A 16,488-nucleotide genomic window follows, 5' to 3' on the forward strand; every position below is an offset into this window, starting at 1 on the left:
AACAAGGATACATGTGGCCTGGGCCACGCAGGTGCAGTTGCCATTGACTTACAACTGCACTGCGGCGGGGGAATGGAGGATCGTTGAGGACCGATGTGGGACATTGTTAATTTTCAGTTCCGCTTTAAATTGAACTCTAATTGCACTGGCAGGCGGCAAATCGGGGCTGATGTGATCAACAAACAAGCAATTCAGCAGTCTTTGTAAAAGGGTCAGTCTCATCCATTCTAGAACATATATAGCATATATAAATACTTATTTATATACTTATGTATATAGCGCTGACATTACACAGCGCTGTACAGAGTATATTGTCTTGTTACTAACTGTCCCTCAGAGGGGCTCACAATCTAATCCCTGCCATAGTCATATGTCTATATCGTGTAGTGTATTGTATCATAGTCTAGGGCCAATTTTAGGGGAAAGCCAATTAAGTTATCTGTATGTTTTTAGAAGTGTGGGAAGAAACCGGAGTGTCCGGAGGAAACTAACGCAGACACGGGGAGAACATACAAACTCCAAGCAGATGGTACCTGACTGGGATTCAAACCGGGGACCCAGCACTGCAAGGTGAGAGCGCTAACCACTACTCCACCATGCTGTCCATAAAACAGTATGTATTTTCTTTGTACAGCACACATGAATCAGTGCTACGTCTATAACCTGTCATGATAGAAAAGCACTGTATGCCTGCTGTAGTTTATGCACAACACAAACACTTTCAGAGTGCATGTCACTGCCACCTATGTGACCTGCCACTCTCCTAATTTATGTGTCTCCTTTCTCTGCACTGGCATACATATAAAATCGGCGCCGGTAGACTTGGGCGCAGGATACAGCCTGTATATGGCTGATCCTGCTGCTGCACAAGTCCTGGCCGTGTTGATTACTATTCCCCCTCCAGGCCGCCATGGATAGTGGGGGAATGAAATAATTTGGCTTCCAGCGATTGCTGGAGGCCGAATTATTGTGTTTTTTAAGCAACCTCGGCTCCGTCTTCTGACGGTGCCGACGTTACTCACTGAGCGCTGCAATAGGAGTTACTCACTGAGCTCTGCTCAGTTGTGATTCCCATTATAACCTATGGTGGCGCCGGCTGCGCCCAAATCTACCAGCGCCGAAAAGCACTGCTCCGTCTGCACTGACCACCCATATTGTAGCTGGAGAAACAGTCTGTGCAGAGACAGAAAGAGCAGCCTGTAACACTCTACAAGTGCCAAGCAGGAGGGTGCAGAACGAGGCAATGTTTGTGGAGGGAGATGTCATCAAAACACACACAAAAGAAGAATGCACGAGTGGAAACAGACAGGAGGAAAATGACAAGCCTCCTATCAGCACATGTAAAGAAATGCTGCTAGTTGTGCCCTCCCTTCCTCCCCATTACAGACCTGATAGCCTTAAACCTCTTCCCCTTTAGAGTCTAGAACTGCAGATCAGCGGAGTGTGTAACTCTCACCCTCCATGCATGGAAGTCTCTTGCCAGCACTCTTTCTGCAGCCCAGATCCTGTAGCACTGCCTGTGTCTCTGCTCCGTCTGCCTGAATGCCTCACAAGTTCACCCGACGTGCAGGCAGACTGGGGCAGAAACACTACAGACACAGCTGCAGGAGGAGTGTCTGATAAGCAGGCTCGTACTGACCCACCAAACTACAGAGGAAAAATTTGGTGGGCCCCCTTTAACAGCTGTGACGTCACAGTCACATGACCTGAGAGGGCCCCCCTCTCTCCTATCAGGGCCGCCGGCATGGGCAGCCGCACACATGGCAAAAACAGGCGGCTGCCTACCCCTGGCCGCCTGCTGTCCCCCCCCCTGGCCACCGCTCCCTCCCCCCTCTAGCCGCGTCAGACCTCGATCAGGTGGCGACCAATAGTGCGGGCGCTAGGATATAGCACACCGCACTGATATGCGGAAGTGACATCACTTCCGTATATAGAGCGTGGTGCGCCCGGCGCCTGCACTTACTGGTCGGGTCGCGCACTGATCGACGTCTGACTGACGCTGCTGGCTGCAAGGTGAGGGGAGCGGTGGCTAGAGGGGGGGCGCCTGTCGCTACCTAAACGGGGGTCCTTGTCACTCACCAAAACGGGGGTCCCTGTCATTCACTACCTAAAAGGGGGTCCCTGTCACTCACTACCTAAACGGGGGCCCCTGTCACTCACTACCAAAACGGGGGTCCCTGTCACTCACTACCTAAATGGGGGTCCCTGTCACTCACTACCTAACTGGGGTCCCTGTCACTCCTTACCTAAACGGGGGCGCCTGTCACTCGCTACCTAAATGGTGGTCCCTGTCACTCGCTACCTAAATGGTGGTCCCTGTCACTCGCTACCTATATGGTGGTCCCTGTCACTCGCTACCTTAACGGGGTCCCTGTCACTCGCTACCTAAACGGGGGTCCCTGTCACTCGCTACCTAAATGGTGGTCCCTGTCACTCGCTACCTAAATGGGGGTCTCTGTCACTCGCTACCTAAATGGTGGTCCCTGTCACTCACTACCTAAATGGTGGTCCCTGTCACTCACTACCTAAATGGGAGTCCCTGTCACTCACTACCTAAATGGGGGTCCCCGTCACTCACTACCTAATTGGGGGTCCCTGTCACTCACTACCTAATTGGGGGTCCCTGTCACTCACTACCTAAATGGGGGTCCCTGTCACTCACTACCTAAATGGTGGTCCCTGTCACTCACTGCCTAATTGGGGGGCCCTGTCACTCACTACTTAAATGGGTGCCCCTGTCACTCACTACCTAAATGGAGGTCCCTGTCACTACCTAAATGGGGGTCCTTGTCACTTCCTAACCTTGGGGTCCCTGTCACTACCTAGATGGGGGTCCCTGTCACTTCCTAACCTGGGTGTCCCTGTCACTGCCTAACTGGACTAGCAGTCCCTGTCACTCACTACCTAAATGGGGGTCCCTGTCACTTCCTAACCTGGGGGGCACCTGTCACTTCCTAACCTGGGGGCACCTGTCACTACCTAACTGGACTTGGGGTCCCTGTCACTCACTACCTAAACGGGGGGTCCCTGTCACTTCCTAACCTGGGGGCACCTGTCACTACCTAACTGGACTTGGGGTCCCTGTCACTACCTAACTGAGGGTCCCCTGTTACTACCTAACTGGGGGTCCCCTGTCACTACCTTACTGGGGGTCCATGTCACTACTTTACTGGGGGGGGGGGTCCCTGTCACTTCCTAACCTGGTGGGCTCCTGGAGCTACCTGAACTAGGGGGCACCTGTCACTACCTAAACTATCCAGGCCAGCCAGCCCAGCATCACCACCAGCCAGCCAGCCCAGAATCACTGTCAAAAAGGCCACAGCATCACCACCAGTCAGGCCAGCATTTACATCAACCAGCCAAGCACAGCCCAGCATCACCGTCAGCCACAGCATCATCGCCAGCCAGCCCAGCCACAGCATCACTGTCAGGAATATAGCCGCTAGTTATGAGGCTGATAAGGTTAAGGATGATAACGGAACATATTTCTGTCCTGTTTCTGTCTACTGGGTAAAACCTCAGATGTTTATTGTGCTTGGGATTAATTGCAGCCTTCCTGGAATGTGTGACAGGCAGCACTGAGCTCTCTGGGGCTGTTCGATTTGACAGCAGCCTGGAAGAGCTCAGGGGGCTAGCCAGCAGGTCACCAGCTTGGCGGGCTGAGAGGGTTCTGGGAAGTTATTCCCTCTGAGCTGTCCGAAGTGGAGGAGGCGGACTGGCAGATAATCGTTCCCCAAAGGGACCGAGAGATAGCTCAAACCACTATAGAGAAAGTGCGTGTAGCGACTGTGGGAACCCTTCCCCAGCTGCAGCACTGTCTCTATGGTTGCAAATTCACGGTCGTCACTGACCCTCATTCCCATGGGTGGTTACGTCAGGTTGCCAGGGGCAACGACACATTGCAGCAACCGGACCTAGCTTTCCAGTCCTGTAGCTTGGAGCTAACTGACAGGTGGGGAACCCTCCTGAGGAAGCTAAAGGGTTATCCCACCTGGCCCGGCCATCAATGTAGGCTTTGGCAGGATGATTCGTTAGAATCATCTGCCAGCGCCATCTGGAAGAGGGGGCGTGTCAGGAATATAGCCGCTAGTTATGAGGCTGATAAGGTTAAGGATAATAACGGAACATATTTCTGTCCTGTTTCTGTCTACTGGGTAAAACCTCAGATGTGTATTGTGCTTGGGAGTAATTGGTCACCTGGCCAGAGTAAACTGAAGTCTAATGTAATTCTGTATGTAGATGTCCATTACCTCTGCCCCATTGTCCAGCAGGGGAAACTGTGTCTACTGCTAATTAGCTGCCAATTGAGTAAGAATAGGCTGGTCGGCATGGCTTTTGAGTCTGGTGTCAGCCATTGTCCCATTATACAAGGCAAGCCTGCCAGAGTCTTGGGGACAGGGGGAAGCTGACACCTGAAGGTTTGAAATGTACATAACAGCCTACTGGAAATTGAATTATTGGTGGAGGTGCAAACGATACCCTGTAAATTACATTTATTGGAAGGGGGTTGGAAATCTCTGCAGACTTTAAGGGCTGAGACAGGAAAGCTTTGATGCTAGGAAATAATGGGAGGAAGCCTTAATCAAGTTCTCACCTGGAGTTGAAAAAAGCCTCACTTCACAATCTTTTGATGTATAGACTTTTACCTGGAAATGGAATATGTCTGAGATTTAATTAAAAACTAGTTCCTCCCCTCCCCAAGGAAGTTGCAGCCTCCAGGCGTATCGCACAGTATAAAACCGCAGCTAGGATAGCCACAACTTCTAGTTCTTGGAGGTAGCTCACACGGCTAGAACTAACCTGGTTCCTGACCAGAAGTGCGTACTCCCGCAACAACGCCAAATCGGTACGCTGGTACGTTTATTTCCCCTTTTATTTTGGTAAGCAAAATCTCTTTGTGTGTATTTTTGTAACTTTTATCTTTGTAACTTTTTATTTTATTTGTTGTAATCTTTTGTATATAATCTGTTCTGCATTGTTCCACGTTTTTTATGGAATATTAAATCGTTATTTAATAAGCTTGACTTCTGCTGTGCTAAACTAACACTCATAGCCTAGAAGAGATTGAAGTGCAACTGTGTATAGTCCATGCCTAATTGTATGCTTGAGCAACACTACCATATGAAATTGTAATTGCATTGTGTGTGGGGGCGTTTGTCATACGTTGGCCTAAAGCGCGCAGCTGACCCAACGTACGAAAAACGCCAGTGCGAGTAGCGACAGCAGAGTGGCTAACAGTATCGTTCGGAATGACTGTTAGTGGGTTTTTGCTGCACTACAGTGTAAGATTGCAACTGTGTTTGCGTGTGGGTGCGTCGCGTTCCCGTATTCGGCCTAAGCGCAAAGCTGACCCGAATACGAAAACGCGGAGTGCGCGCTGAGGACTCGACAGCAGAGTGGAAGTGTCTAGCGAACAGCTAGTGGTAGTGGCAGTGAGAGGTGTTCTGAGGGGTCCCAGCCTTGTTTTAGCTCGAATAAGGCTGCTCCCCGCTTGATCTGGTCAAACCCGCAGTCGGGAACCGTATACGCAGGCGTGCCGCGGGCAGGTTCCTGACAATCACCGCAAGGCCTTTCAGTCCACACGTCATCCCCAATCCAGCCAAAAACAGTACTGCCAGGCACAGCAGCCAGTAGAGGAGAATTGAGAAGCCAGGTGAGAGGTGCCTACCATATTAAGGGGGCATTCTGCCTATTTATGTGAAATATATGTGCCTCATGACTGCTGAATTTGTCGTTGGGGGCCTCATGATTGCTGAATGTGTCTTGTTGGGGCCGGCCTCATGATTTTTTGGGGGCCTCAAGATTGCTGAATGTCTTGTTGGGGGCCTCATGATTTGTTGGGGGCCTCATGATTGCTAAATTTGTCTTGTTGGGGGCCTCATGATTGCTGAATGTGTCTTGTTGGAGGCCTCATGATTGCTGAATTTGTCTTGTTGGGGGCCTCATGATTTGTTGGGGGCCTCATGATTGCTGAATTTGTCTTGTTGGGGGTCACATGATTGCTAACTGCGAGACTATGGGAAAAGCTGAATCATCATCATATAAGACAATAGCATTAAACCTACTTTTTTAGCTTTTTAAAACGGAAAATAAAACTGGGAGGTTCTAAAAAAAGAATACATTTTTCAGGAGTAGGATGGATGAAATTGTTTATCTTCACAGTTTATTTTCAACTTGGAATTTTCCATAATGTTCATGTATGAGTTAAAACGTTTGTACAGTATTTAGTTTAAATTGCTGTTGCTACTTTGCGATAGATAGTGACTTATGGGTTGCAGTTTTGGCACTCGGCTTCCAAAAGGTTCGCCACCACTGTCCTCATCTAATGTCCCACATTGCTAAGTTCATGAAAATTTGTCTCCACCCAGGGCCACACCCACATTTTGGTCCATGGTCACACCCGTTTTTCGGCGCAGCGCGCACAGCGCGCCTCACAACGTGACCCTCATGCTTTCCAGTGTATCTGCGGATGCCCATTGCGTCCGGGCCTGCGCCATTGATGTCATCACACTAGCCGTGCGCACCGCCGGAGGCCCATAAGAAGAGGCAGGCATCATCATTGTGGCAACAAGCTCCGCCTCCATCCGCACCGCATCACGCCACCGTCTGGCGCCAGACAGACTGACAGAGGCCTGGCTGGAGACGCCGCAGTGGGAACGCCTGGCCCTAGCCTGGACACTCTGAGGACCCTGAGGGAGAGGCAGCCGCTCACAGCCACACACTGTTTGACGGCCGCCGCCGCCCGCCAGGACCTGCCACGCTGCCAGTCAGCTCAGCTGCCCTCAGGTCAGGTGCACACACGGTGGGCTCCTTTGTGTCACAAATTGTGTGTGTGTAGTGTTGGGGGGACGGGGAGGGGAGGCTCACTCAACCCACTGAGCCTAGGCCCAGCCACAGTCAGGACTGTGGAGAGGGAGTCAGGGATTGCCGCCAACCTGATTGCATTTTGTGGGGGTATCTGCCGCCAATCTGATTGCATTTTGTCTGAAAATCTGCTGCCATTTGACTACTTGAATATTTTATCTAAAATGTATCTGGTCGGACCTAATCTCTGTGAATAACACCGCTACTTATTTTGTGTTTTTTTTTTTCAAGTCAGCCCATGACTCATCATGACCACCCCGATGTTCCAGTGCGTGGCGACACCCATTTATTTCTGCTGCGGCGCGCTGCGCTCACCACATGTGTACATGTTCCTATTGGAGAATGTCCTCAGAAGTGCTCACAATCTATTCCCTACCATAAAGTCATGCAAAATTTCTAGAGTACATGTGTATGTGAGCCCAAAATGAGGGGGGGGGGGGGGTTGGGGGGGTTGTGGGGAGGAGGAGAGGGGGTGGGCCCCAGGCTGAAACTTCCTTGGTGGGCCCTTAGTGTCCCAGTCCGACTCTGCTGATAAGATCACTTCCACGCTGGGACAGTGTAAGCTGACAGGCATCTTCAGAGGGACTGAGCAGGATGATCATTGCTAGGGCTGCAGAAACAACTTCTCCTCTGCCTCGTGCACATGTCCTGTCTTGATGAAGCAGAGGACAAAGTTTTTTTTCCCCACCAAACTGCAGGAAAAGCTTCCAGTGATATCACTACCCAGAAGGCAGTGCGCACACGGCTAATTAATATATTGCCGCAGATCTAGCTCTTGAGGGGGCGTGGCTTAGCTATTAAAGGTGACATACCAGCAAAATGCTGGGTTATATCAGAAAATACTGGGGTTTCCCCTATAAAGTGGGTATAGGCTATCTGCTGGCAAGGAGTTGTTTTTCAGCTTACAGTTCCTCTTTAAATGGTCTCTCAGTCTGGTTCAGAATTACTGTTGTACTGCAGTGGGACAGTGTACTGGTTAAAGGGAATTTAAAGTGAAAATAAACTTATGATATAATGATTTGTATGTGTAGTATTGCTAAGAAATAAAACATTAGCAGCAAAGATATGATTCTCATATTGTTTCCAGTACAGGAAGAGTTAAAGAGAAACTCCGACCAAAAATTGAACTTTATCCCAATCAGTAGCTGATACCCCCTTTTACATGAGAAATCTATTCCTTTTCACAAACAGACCATCAGGGGGCGCTGTATGACTCATATTGTGGTGAAACTCCTCCCACAAGTAACCCTTTCCACAAGAAAAATTCAATTTTTGTGGGAAACTGCCAAAAACCATGCAGCAGCTACATCACCTGCCAACAGTAAAATGTTCACTGGAGTTCCTCTTTAAAGTGAACCTCCAGACTAAAAATCTACTCAGCAGCACTACAAAGGCTTGGTGTTTCTTTAACAGTTTCACAGCATCAGAACTTTGTTTCTCTTACCAAAGCATCATTTTTAGCTGTATTTTTAGCTAAGCTCCACCCATCAAAGAAATGCTGTGCAGAGCATGATGGGGTTTCCCTATGTTGTTATTCACGTTGCCTAGCAATTGGGAGCGGTGCTCAGGACAAAGGACAGTTGGAACTGTGTCTCATGCTCCCTGTCACCTCCTTTCAACCAAAAAGAAGGCTGCCATCATGAATAGAGATGATATTATCTATCTATTTTAATTAACATAACTAATGTAACTTAATGACAGTATGTTTGTTTAGGCTGAAGTTCCTCTTTAAGAAACATCAGTTGTTATCTATGCAAAGGAGCTTCTTTGAGCTCTGTGACTTTATAAAGTGTGGACAGCACTGTATTTTGAAGCTCTTATTTTAACTGTCTCTAATTGTTTATTCTTTATGTGTTTTTTCTGAATAGAAAAGTTCAAAGGGTCATTAGCCTGCTCGGTGAAATCATTTAAAATGTTGAGTGTATTGTGGGAATTGCAATTATTAGAGAATGATGCAATGTTATAAAAAAAAGCTATATACCTAAAAATAAAAATATGAGAATATTTTCTTTGCTACTAATGTTCTATTAATTATCCATATCACACAACCAATTCATTATATCATGAGTTTTTTTTTTTTTTTTGCTTCAGTGTCACTTTAAAGAGACACTGAAGCTAAAAAAACAATTATGATATAATGATGTGTATGTGTAGTACAGCTAAGAAATAAAGCATTAGGAGCAGATACATAAGTCTAACATTTGTTTTCAGTACAGGAAGAGCTAAGAAACTCCAGTTGTTATCTATGCAAATTGCCATTGAGCTCCACGACTTTCAAAGTGTGTTCTAAAGGCTGTTATCTTAACTGTATTGTTTTTTCTTTTGCAGAGAACAGTTCAGGACAGGTCAAAAGTTCACTGCCTGTTCTGTAAAAAAACATTTAGAATGCTGAATAGTGTGTAAACTGCAGATATTAGCAGTTCCCACTTCCCTTTGTCCTAAGACCAAATTGCACTCCTACTAGGTCTCCTAAAACACACTGCCTTTATATATTTTATCGTATACTATCCCTCTGTAAGGCTTGGTGGTGTATTCTCCACAGTCAGCATGCAACGCATGAGCTGGCGTGGAGGAGGTACACACACCAGCACAAGGAAACAGGCTATCCCTAGTATAGTGGAGGGGAGGACTGACTCCAATAGGAGATTGTGGCGCACAGAGCCGGTGCAGATCTGACAGCCACAAACAATGCTTTCGTTATAACGTCTCAGCGCAAAGTAGCGCTGAGCGCATAAACCAGAACTGAGGAGATCAGGACAGGTAGACAGAATGAACGCTTGCTAGCTAGCGGCTACTTAGCGACAGCAAGCGTCCAAAACAAGACAGACTGGAATGAGGCAGCCAATGCGATTGCAGCGATGGCGTGCCTCACAAAGACAGGACAGGATAGTCAGGAAATAGCAGGATCAAGATAGATGAACGTAACACAGAGAAATATACAACAAGTATGTTTTCCTAGCGTATTACAATTACAGCTATCAATGAAACTATTTGTAACGTCTGACTAACATATGTAATGAATGAACCGATATATGACATAAGCAGGAACGCTGACTAGGACTGGAGTAATACAGGGAACAGGACTCAGAAGGATTCGCTATCTCTTCGCAGAGATGAACGCAATCCACAAACAGTAACAGAACAGGATTCAGAAGGATTCGTTATCTCTTCGCAGAGATGAACGCAATCCACAAACGGTAACAGGACAGGATTCAGAAGGATTCGTTATCTCCTCGCAGAGATGAACGCAATCCACGAACAGGACCAGGAGCAGGATACTAGCTCAGCACGGGTGCTCACGATACGCGCAAACTACCAAAACGTGCTGGAAAGCTGACTAACTGCACACAGGATATAAACAGTTTGTGTACGTATACATCAGCGACACTGATGTATCAACGTAACACGAATACAAGGAAAATAATAAACGTGCTGGTATGCATATATATGGGCAATGAACCAATATATGATGCAAAACCAGCAAAGTATCTTTAGAACAAGAAACACGATCGGGGGCTGAAGCGACAGCAAGACAGGCTTAAACTGAAGCTATGAAAACCCGAGGAGTCCTGCAGGAAGCAGATCTTTATACTGAGGTCATCCAATGGGAGCAGACATGCAGATTCCCACACAGGTGAATGATAATCAGTCACAAGCTGACAGCAGGGAAAGGCAGACAAAGCTATGCAGCTTGCATGGAAAGAGATCAGAACTGCCTGAGCTGCAGCACTACTACTTCCAGCAACACCTGCTGCAGCAGCGATCATTACAGTACCCCCGCCCTTAAAAGCGGATTCCAGACGCTTTTCAAAACTGAAATTCCCAACAAAACAGTCTGACTGATAATTCATGATGACCGGGACAGCCCGGCAAGACCGAATTCCAGAATCAGTCCCCACAAGACTGGACCCATCAGAACCAGAACCTACAGAACTATGCCCATCAGTACTACAAGCCCCAGTGTGACACCCATCAGAACCATGATTTCCAGAAGAAAGCCCTCCGAAACTCCCTGAGCGATACCCACCGCCTTCCAGGAACCGTTCAAAAACGCCAAAGCCTTTGCAATGCCCACCGGGACTGTCTTTACCAACACAAAACCCACTGTTGAACCAGTCCAAGGCACCAGGACAAGTTTTCTCAGAGACCTCCCAGAACACCTTGAAGCTCCAAAGAGATCCCCATAGGTCAGAACGCCCCTTAGGCTCACATGGAGAACTATCAAGAACCCCTATGGAACCTAGGGCAATTCCCGAGTCAGGACCACAAGGACAAACATCAAGATCAGGGCTTTCAGGGACCAGAACCATCTCTGGGCATGCAGGCAGACTGGCAACATCAGAACATGTTCCCACTAAGGAAGCATCAGAGCACGCTAACACCTTAGACACACTTGGGCATTCTGGCACACAAAGAACATCTGGGCACACTGGCACAAGAGAAACCTCTGGGCATGTCAAGGAACTGTGAGCCTCAGGGTCAGCCAAGACAGGACCAAAACCAGGACTGGCCAAAAAAAAATCATCATGACTAGACTTCGCAACTACTGGACTTTTACACGAGAATGCAGGATCAGACTTAGATGTCGCTGATTCCAGCAAAGTCAGTAACAAATCAGATTCAGGGGCACTAACAAGACAGGACAAATCTTCTGATGTATGCACTGAACCAGATAGGGACTCCACAACTACCTCTGGACTGGACAGAGACTCATCTAATACACTGGATTGGAGCTCATGAGGCGCTGCAGAACAAGTCAGTATTGCAGCAGCCTCCACTGGACTAGGCAAAACTGAGGAATTCCCTGGACAGGAAGGGGACTCTGGAACCTCTGCCACAGCGGCCAGAGAACCAGAATCTTTCAGGATACAGGGCTGGGTTTCAGGAACACTCATCAGACCGGACTGAAATTCTGAGATTTCTATTATTTTGACCAGAGAATCAGAATTATCCATGTTACAGGGCAAGACTTCTGAAACATTCAGAGGACAGGGCTGGAGTTCCTCGGCTGTTACAACACTGGAGAGGGACTCAACAACATTGGTTAAATCAGACTGTGTACAGGGCAAGGTATCTAACACAGAGGTCCCCAACCTGGGGGCCGCGGCCCCCTGGGGGTCCGTTGGCAGATTTCTGGGGGGCCGCGGCGGATCTGGCCTTTCTCCCTCTCCCCCCAGCGGCCGCCGTTCCTGATACCTTATGAGCGGCGGCCGCTTTCTTCCTTATATTCCCCATGGCCCCTCTCGCATCTCGTATTACAGCAGCGCTTGCTGTGCGACTGCTGTAAGGAGGGAAGGAGGCGGGGCAGCGTTCCCATGGTAACGGCGATCGCCGCTACAGGAAGCCGCTGCCCTATTTCCTACCCTTCCTACAGCAGCCGCGCGGGAAGCGCTGCTGTAATACGAGGTGCTGCAAGAGGAGAGGAGCTATGGGGAACATAAGGAAGCGACTGCCCGCTCGTAAGGTAACAGGAGCGGCGGCCGCGCGGGGGGAAGAGAGGAGAGGCTACACTGGGCTAACTGTACTGGCGACACTGGGGCAGCGATACTGGGCTAACTATGCTTGCTATTCTGGGCTAACTATACTTGCTATTCTGGGCTAACTATACCTGCTATACTGGGCTAACTATACTTGCTATTCTCGGCTAACTATACCTGCTATACTGGGCTAACTATACTTGCTATACTGGGCTAACTATACCTGCTATACTGGGCTAACTATACCTGCTATACTGGGCTAACTATACCTGCTATACTGGGCTAACTATACTTGCTATTCTGGGCTAACTATACTTGCTATACTGGGCTAACTATACTTGCTATTCTGGGCTAACTATACTTGCTATTCTGGGCTAACTATACCTGCTATACTGGGCTAACTATACCTGCTATTCTGGGCTAACTATACCTGCTATACTGGGCTAACTATACCTGCTATACTGGGCTAACTATACTTGCTATTCTGGGCTAACTATACTTGCTATACTGGGCTAACTATACTTGCTATTCTGGGCTAACTATACTTGCTATACTGGGCTAACTACTGGCTATACTGGGGTAACTACTGGCTATACTGGGCTAACTATACTTGCTATACTGGGCTAACTGTACTTGCTATAGTGTGGTAACTGTACTTGCTATACTGGGGTAACTATACTTGCTATACTAGGCTAACTGTACTTGCTATACTGTGGTAACTGTACTTGCTATACTGGGGTAGCTATACGTGCTATACTAGGCTAACTGTACTTGCTATACTGGGGTAACTACTGGCTATACTGGGGTAGCTATACTTGCTATACTAGGCTAACTGTACTTGCTATACTGGGGTAACTACTGGCTATACTGGGGTAACTGTACTTGCTATACTAGGCTAACTGTACTTGGTTTAGTGTGGTAACTGTACTTGCTATACTGGGATAACTGTACTTGCTATACTGTGGTAACTGTACTTGTTATACTAGGCTAACTGTATGTGCTATACTAGGCTAACTGTACTTGCTATACTGTGGTAACTGTACTTGCTATACTGGGGTAACTATACTGGCTATACTGTGGTAACTGTACTTGCTATACTGGGGTAACTGTACTTGCTATACTGTGGTAACTGGACTTGCTATACTGTGGAAACTGTACTTGCTATACTGTAGAATCTGGGAAAAAAGGGGGGGCTGCTGCCGCCGACACTAGCCACGCCCACTCAACCCCCCCCCCCCCCAGGGGGGCCCCGGGGAAAATTTTGGTCGGGATAGTGGGCCCCGGGCTCAAGAAGGTTGGGGACCCCTGATCTAACACACTTGCTGACGAGGACAATATTTCAATGGCTTCTGCTTTGCTGGGCAGAAATTCATCAAGTTTTATTAGAGCAGACTGTAATTCCAAAACAGCTGCTAGACAAGTGAATATTACTGCAACACCAACTGAGGTAAGCAGTGCCTCAGACTCCTCTGCTAGAGGGTTTGAAGTATCCAAAGTACTGGGTGAAGCATAAGACTCTGCGACCACAGCTTCACTGGACAGGATTAGTGTTGGGCGAACACCTGGATGTTCGGGTTCGGGAAAGTTCGCCGAACATGGCCGCAATGTTCGGCATGTTCGGGCCGAACCCCGAACTCCCCGAACATCCCGCTTTTGGGGGCCCTATGGGGTCGCAGGCATAAGGGGGGAGCATGCCCCGATCGCGGGGGGGGTCGGAAATTCCCCCCACCCCCTCCGCTAGCGCTCCCCCCTCTGCCCGCTTCCCCATTCAAAAGTTAGGAAGTGAAACTGTACCTGTGCGGCCGGTAGTGGGTGACTGGCAGTGGGCGGCACTATGGAGAGACTGAGGAGGAGGAGGAGTCCGGAGAGTGACGCGTTGAGGGAGGCCGGGCAGCGGGCGGATCAGCAGTAGTACCGTACTACTGCTGATCCGCCCACTGCCCGGCCTCCCTCAACGCGTCACTCTCCGGACTCCTCCTCCTCCTCAGTCTCTCCATAGTGCCGCCCACTGCCAGTCACCCACTACCGGCCGCACAGGTACAGTTTCACTTCCTAACTTTTGAATGGGGAAGCGGGCAGAGGGGGGAGCGCTAGCGGAGGGGGTGGGGGGAATTTCCGACCCCCCCCCCGCGATCGGGGCATGCTCCCCCCTTATGCCTGCGACCCCATAGGGGGCCAGTATTCGGGCGAACAGGGCCCTGTTCGTGCCGAACAGGGGCCCTGTTCGGCCAGGCAATGAGCCGTTCGGGCGAACCCGAACAGTTTGGCCGAACACCACCAGGTGTTCGGCCGAACGCGAACATCACCCGAACAGGGTGATGTTCTGCAGAACCCGAACAGTGGCGAACACTGTTCGCCCAACACTAGACAGGATCACTGAACAGTCCATATTGCAGGGCAAAACCATGGAAGCACCTGCTGGACAGCATAATGATTCTGTGACCTGAGTTTCATTGGAGAGATCTACTGCACAATTCATGGTACAGGGCAAATTTACTGGAACATTTTCTGAACAAGTTAATAATTCTGCGATTTCAGGTTCACATAGCAGATGCTCTGAGCTATTCACGAAACTAGAGCGAGGTGTAGAAACAGGAAGATCAAGACACAATGTTTGCGCATCTGAATCACCATTCATTTGTAAAATTGAAAAATTCAGATGCTGGGGTTCTGAGGTTTCTAGACAGGATTGCTGGGACTCAGAAGATAATGTAATGCATCTATTGGCATCTGCTGGATCAGACAGGAGTTGAACTTTATTAACACAGGTAATTTCTGCAGAAGTGTTTGCAGAGGCAGGCAAGATTTTTCTGGTGTCTGTTTCACTGAACAAAGAGTCATGAGTACTGGCTAGGCTGGACTCGGAAGTCAGCAGGACCTCTGGATTCTCTGCTGAGAAATTTGCGCAGGGCAAGGTTAAGAATGTATCAGTGGCTTCTGTTTTACTGGTAAGTAACACTGAGTTATCCATGGTACAGGGTGGAATTGCAGGAACTTCAATTTCACACAAAAAGAGCTCCGAATCACCTGCTGAATCAGCAAAAGGTGCTGAAGCAGGCGGGTCAGAACGCCAAATTTGCGAATTCGGAGTCAGATAAAAATCATCCAAAATCAGTTCCCACACATCAATCAATGGAGCCACAAAGTCATACCCACACACACCAGTTTTTATTAGGTTATAGGCAGACTTAATGCATGCATTCAATACTAATTCACTTTTTGCACTGTAAAATTGACAAAATGAACTTGAATCATTCTTCCATTCATTGACCAGAGCTTCCATCTCTCCTTTCCAGGGCCGGCCCTAGACTTTTTGCCGCCTGAGGCAAATTTAGGAGAGAGCTGCTGCTGCCGCCGCCCCCCCCCCCCCCCGTCCGTGGGTGCGGGGGGGGGGGGGGCGGCTGCCGAGCCGGAGGGGTAGCGGGCAGGTCGGGGGTATTGGACCTAGCGGTGGGGAGGGGGGTCGGACCCCCCTCCCCACCTGGGTCCCCCGATCTGCGCTCCCCTCCAGCCTGTAATTAGGAAGCTGCTGCCAGATCGTAAGAGGCACGGGCGGGGAGGACTCACCTTATCTGCGTTCCAGCGAGCGCTCCACTGACGTCACTTACTGCATCGCCGCCCACTGTATTGTAAGTGGACGGCGATGCAGGAAGTGACGTCAGTGGAGCGCTCGCTGGAACGCGGAAAAGGTGAGTCCTCCCCGCCCGTGCCTCTTACGATCTGGCAGCAGCTTCCTAATTACAGGCTGGAGGGGAGCGCAGATCGGGGGACCCAGGCGAGGGAGGGGGGGTCGGACCCCCCTCCCCACCGCTAGGCCCAATACCCCCGACCTGCCCGCTACCCCTCTGGCTCGGCAGCCGGCTCCCCCGGGCGGGTGCTGCCCTTAGAAGTTTGCCGCCTGAGGCAAATGTTTCACCCCGCCTCATGAGCGGGCCGGCCCTGCTCCTTTCTCAAATGGAGGATTCCAAGCATACTTAACAGGCAGATCATGGTTTGCAGATATGATTGTAGCAGGGACATATATTGGGTTAATTAGCAGGTGATTGGCAGATTCCTTATTCCTAAGAATCTCCAATACCTGTAGCAAGTGCTGAACTGTAGTGTATGCAAACTTTCCTTGCTTCACAAATAAGTTGATTTGTTCAAT

At 49.2% G+C, this 16,488-nt stretch overlaps 1 protein-coding gene across 1 annotated transcript in view; it reads left to right on the plus strand.

Annotated features, from left to right (window-relative positions):
• The first annotated feature begins 473 nt into the window (after nucleotides 1-473).
• Nucleotides 474-16,488, plus strand: part of SLC30A8 (solute carrier family 30 member 8) — an 85,535-nt gene continuing 69,520 nt past the window's right edge. Inside the window, exon 1 of the mRNA XM_068237950.1 lies at nucleotides 474-570. Within this exon, the coding sequence (XP_068094051.1) occupies nucleotides 527-570 (44 nt within the window). The 5' untranslated portion in view covers nucleotides 474-526. The remainder of the gene's footprint in view (nucleotides 571-16,488) is intronic.

This window comes from Hyperolius riggenbachi, chromosome 5, assembly GCF_040937935.1.
Source record: "Hyperolius riggenbachi isolate aHypRig1 chromosome 5, aHypRig1.pri, whole genome shotgun sequence".
NCBI lineage: Eukaryota > Metazoa > Chordata > Amphibia > Anura > Hyperoliidae > Hyperolius > Hyperolius riggenbachi.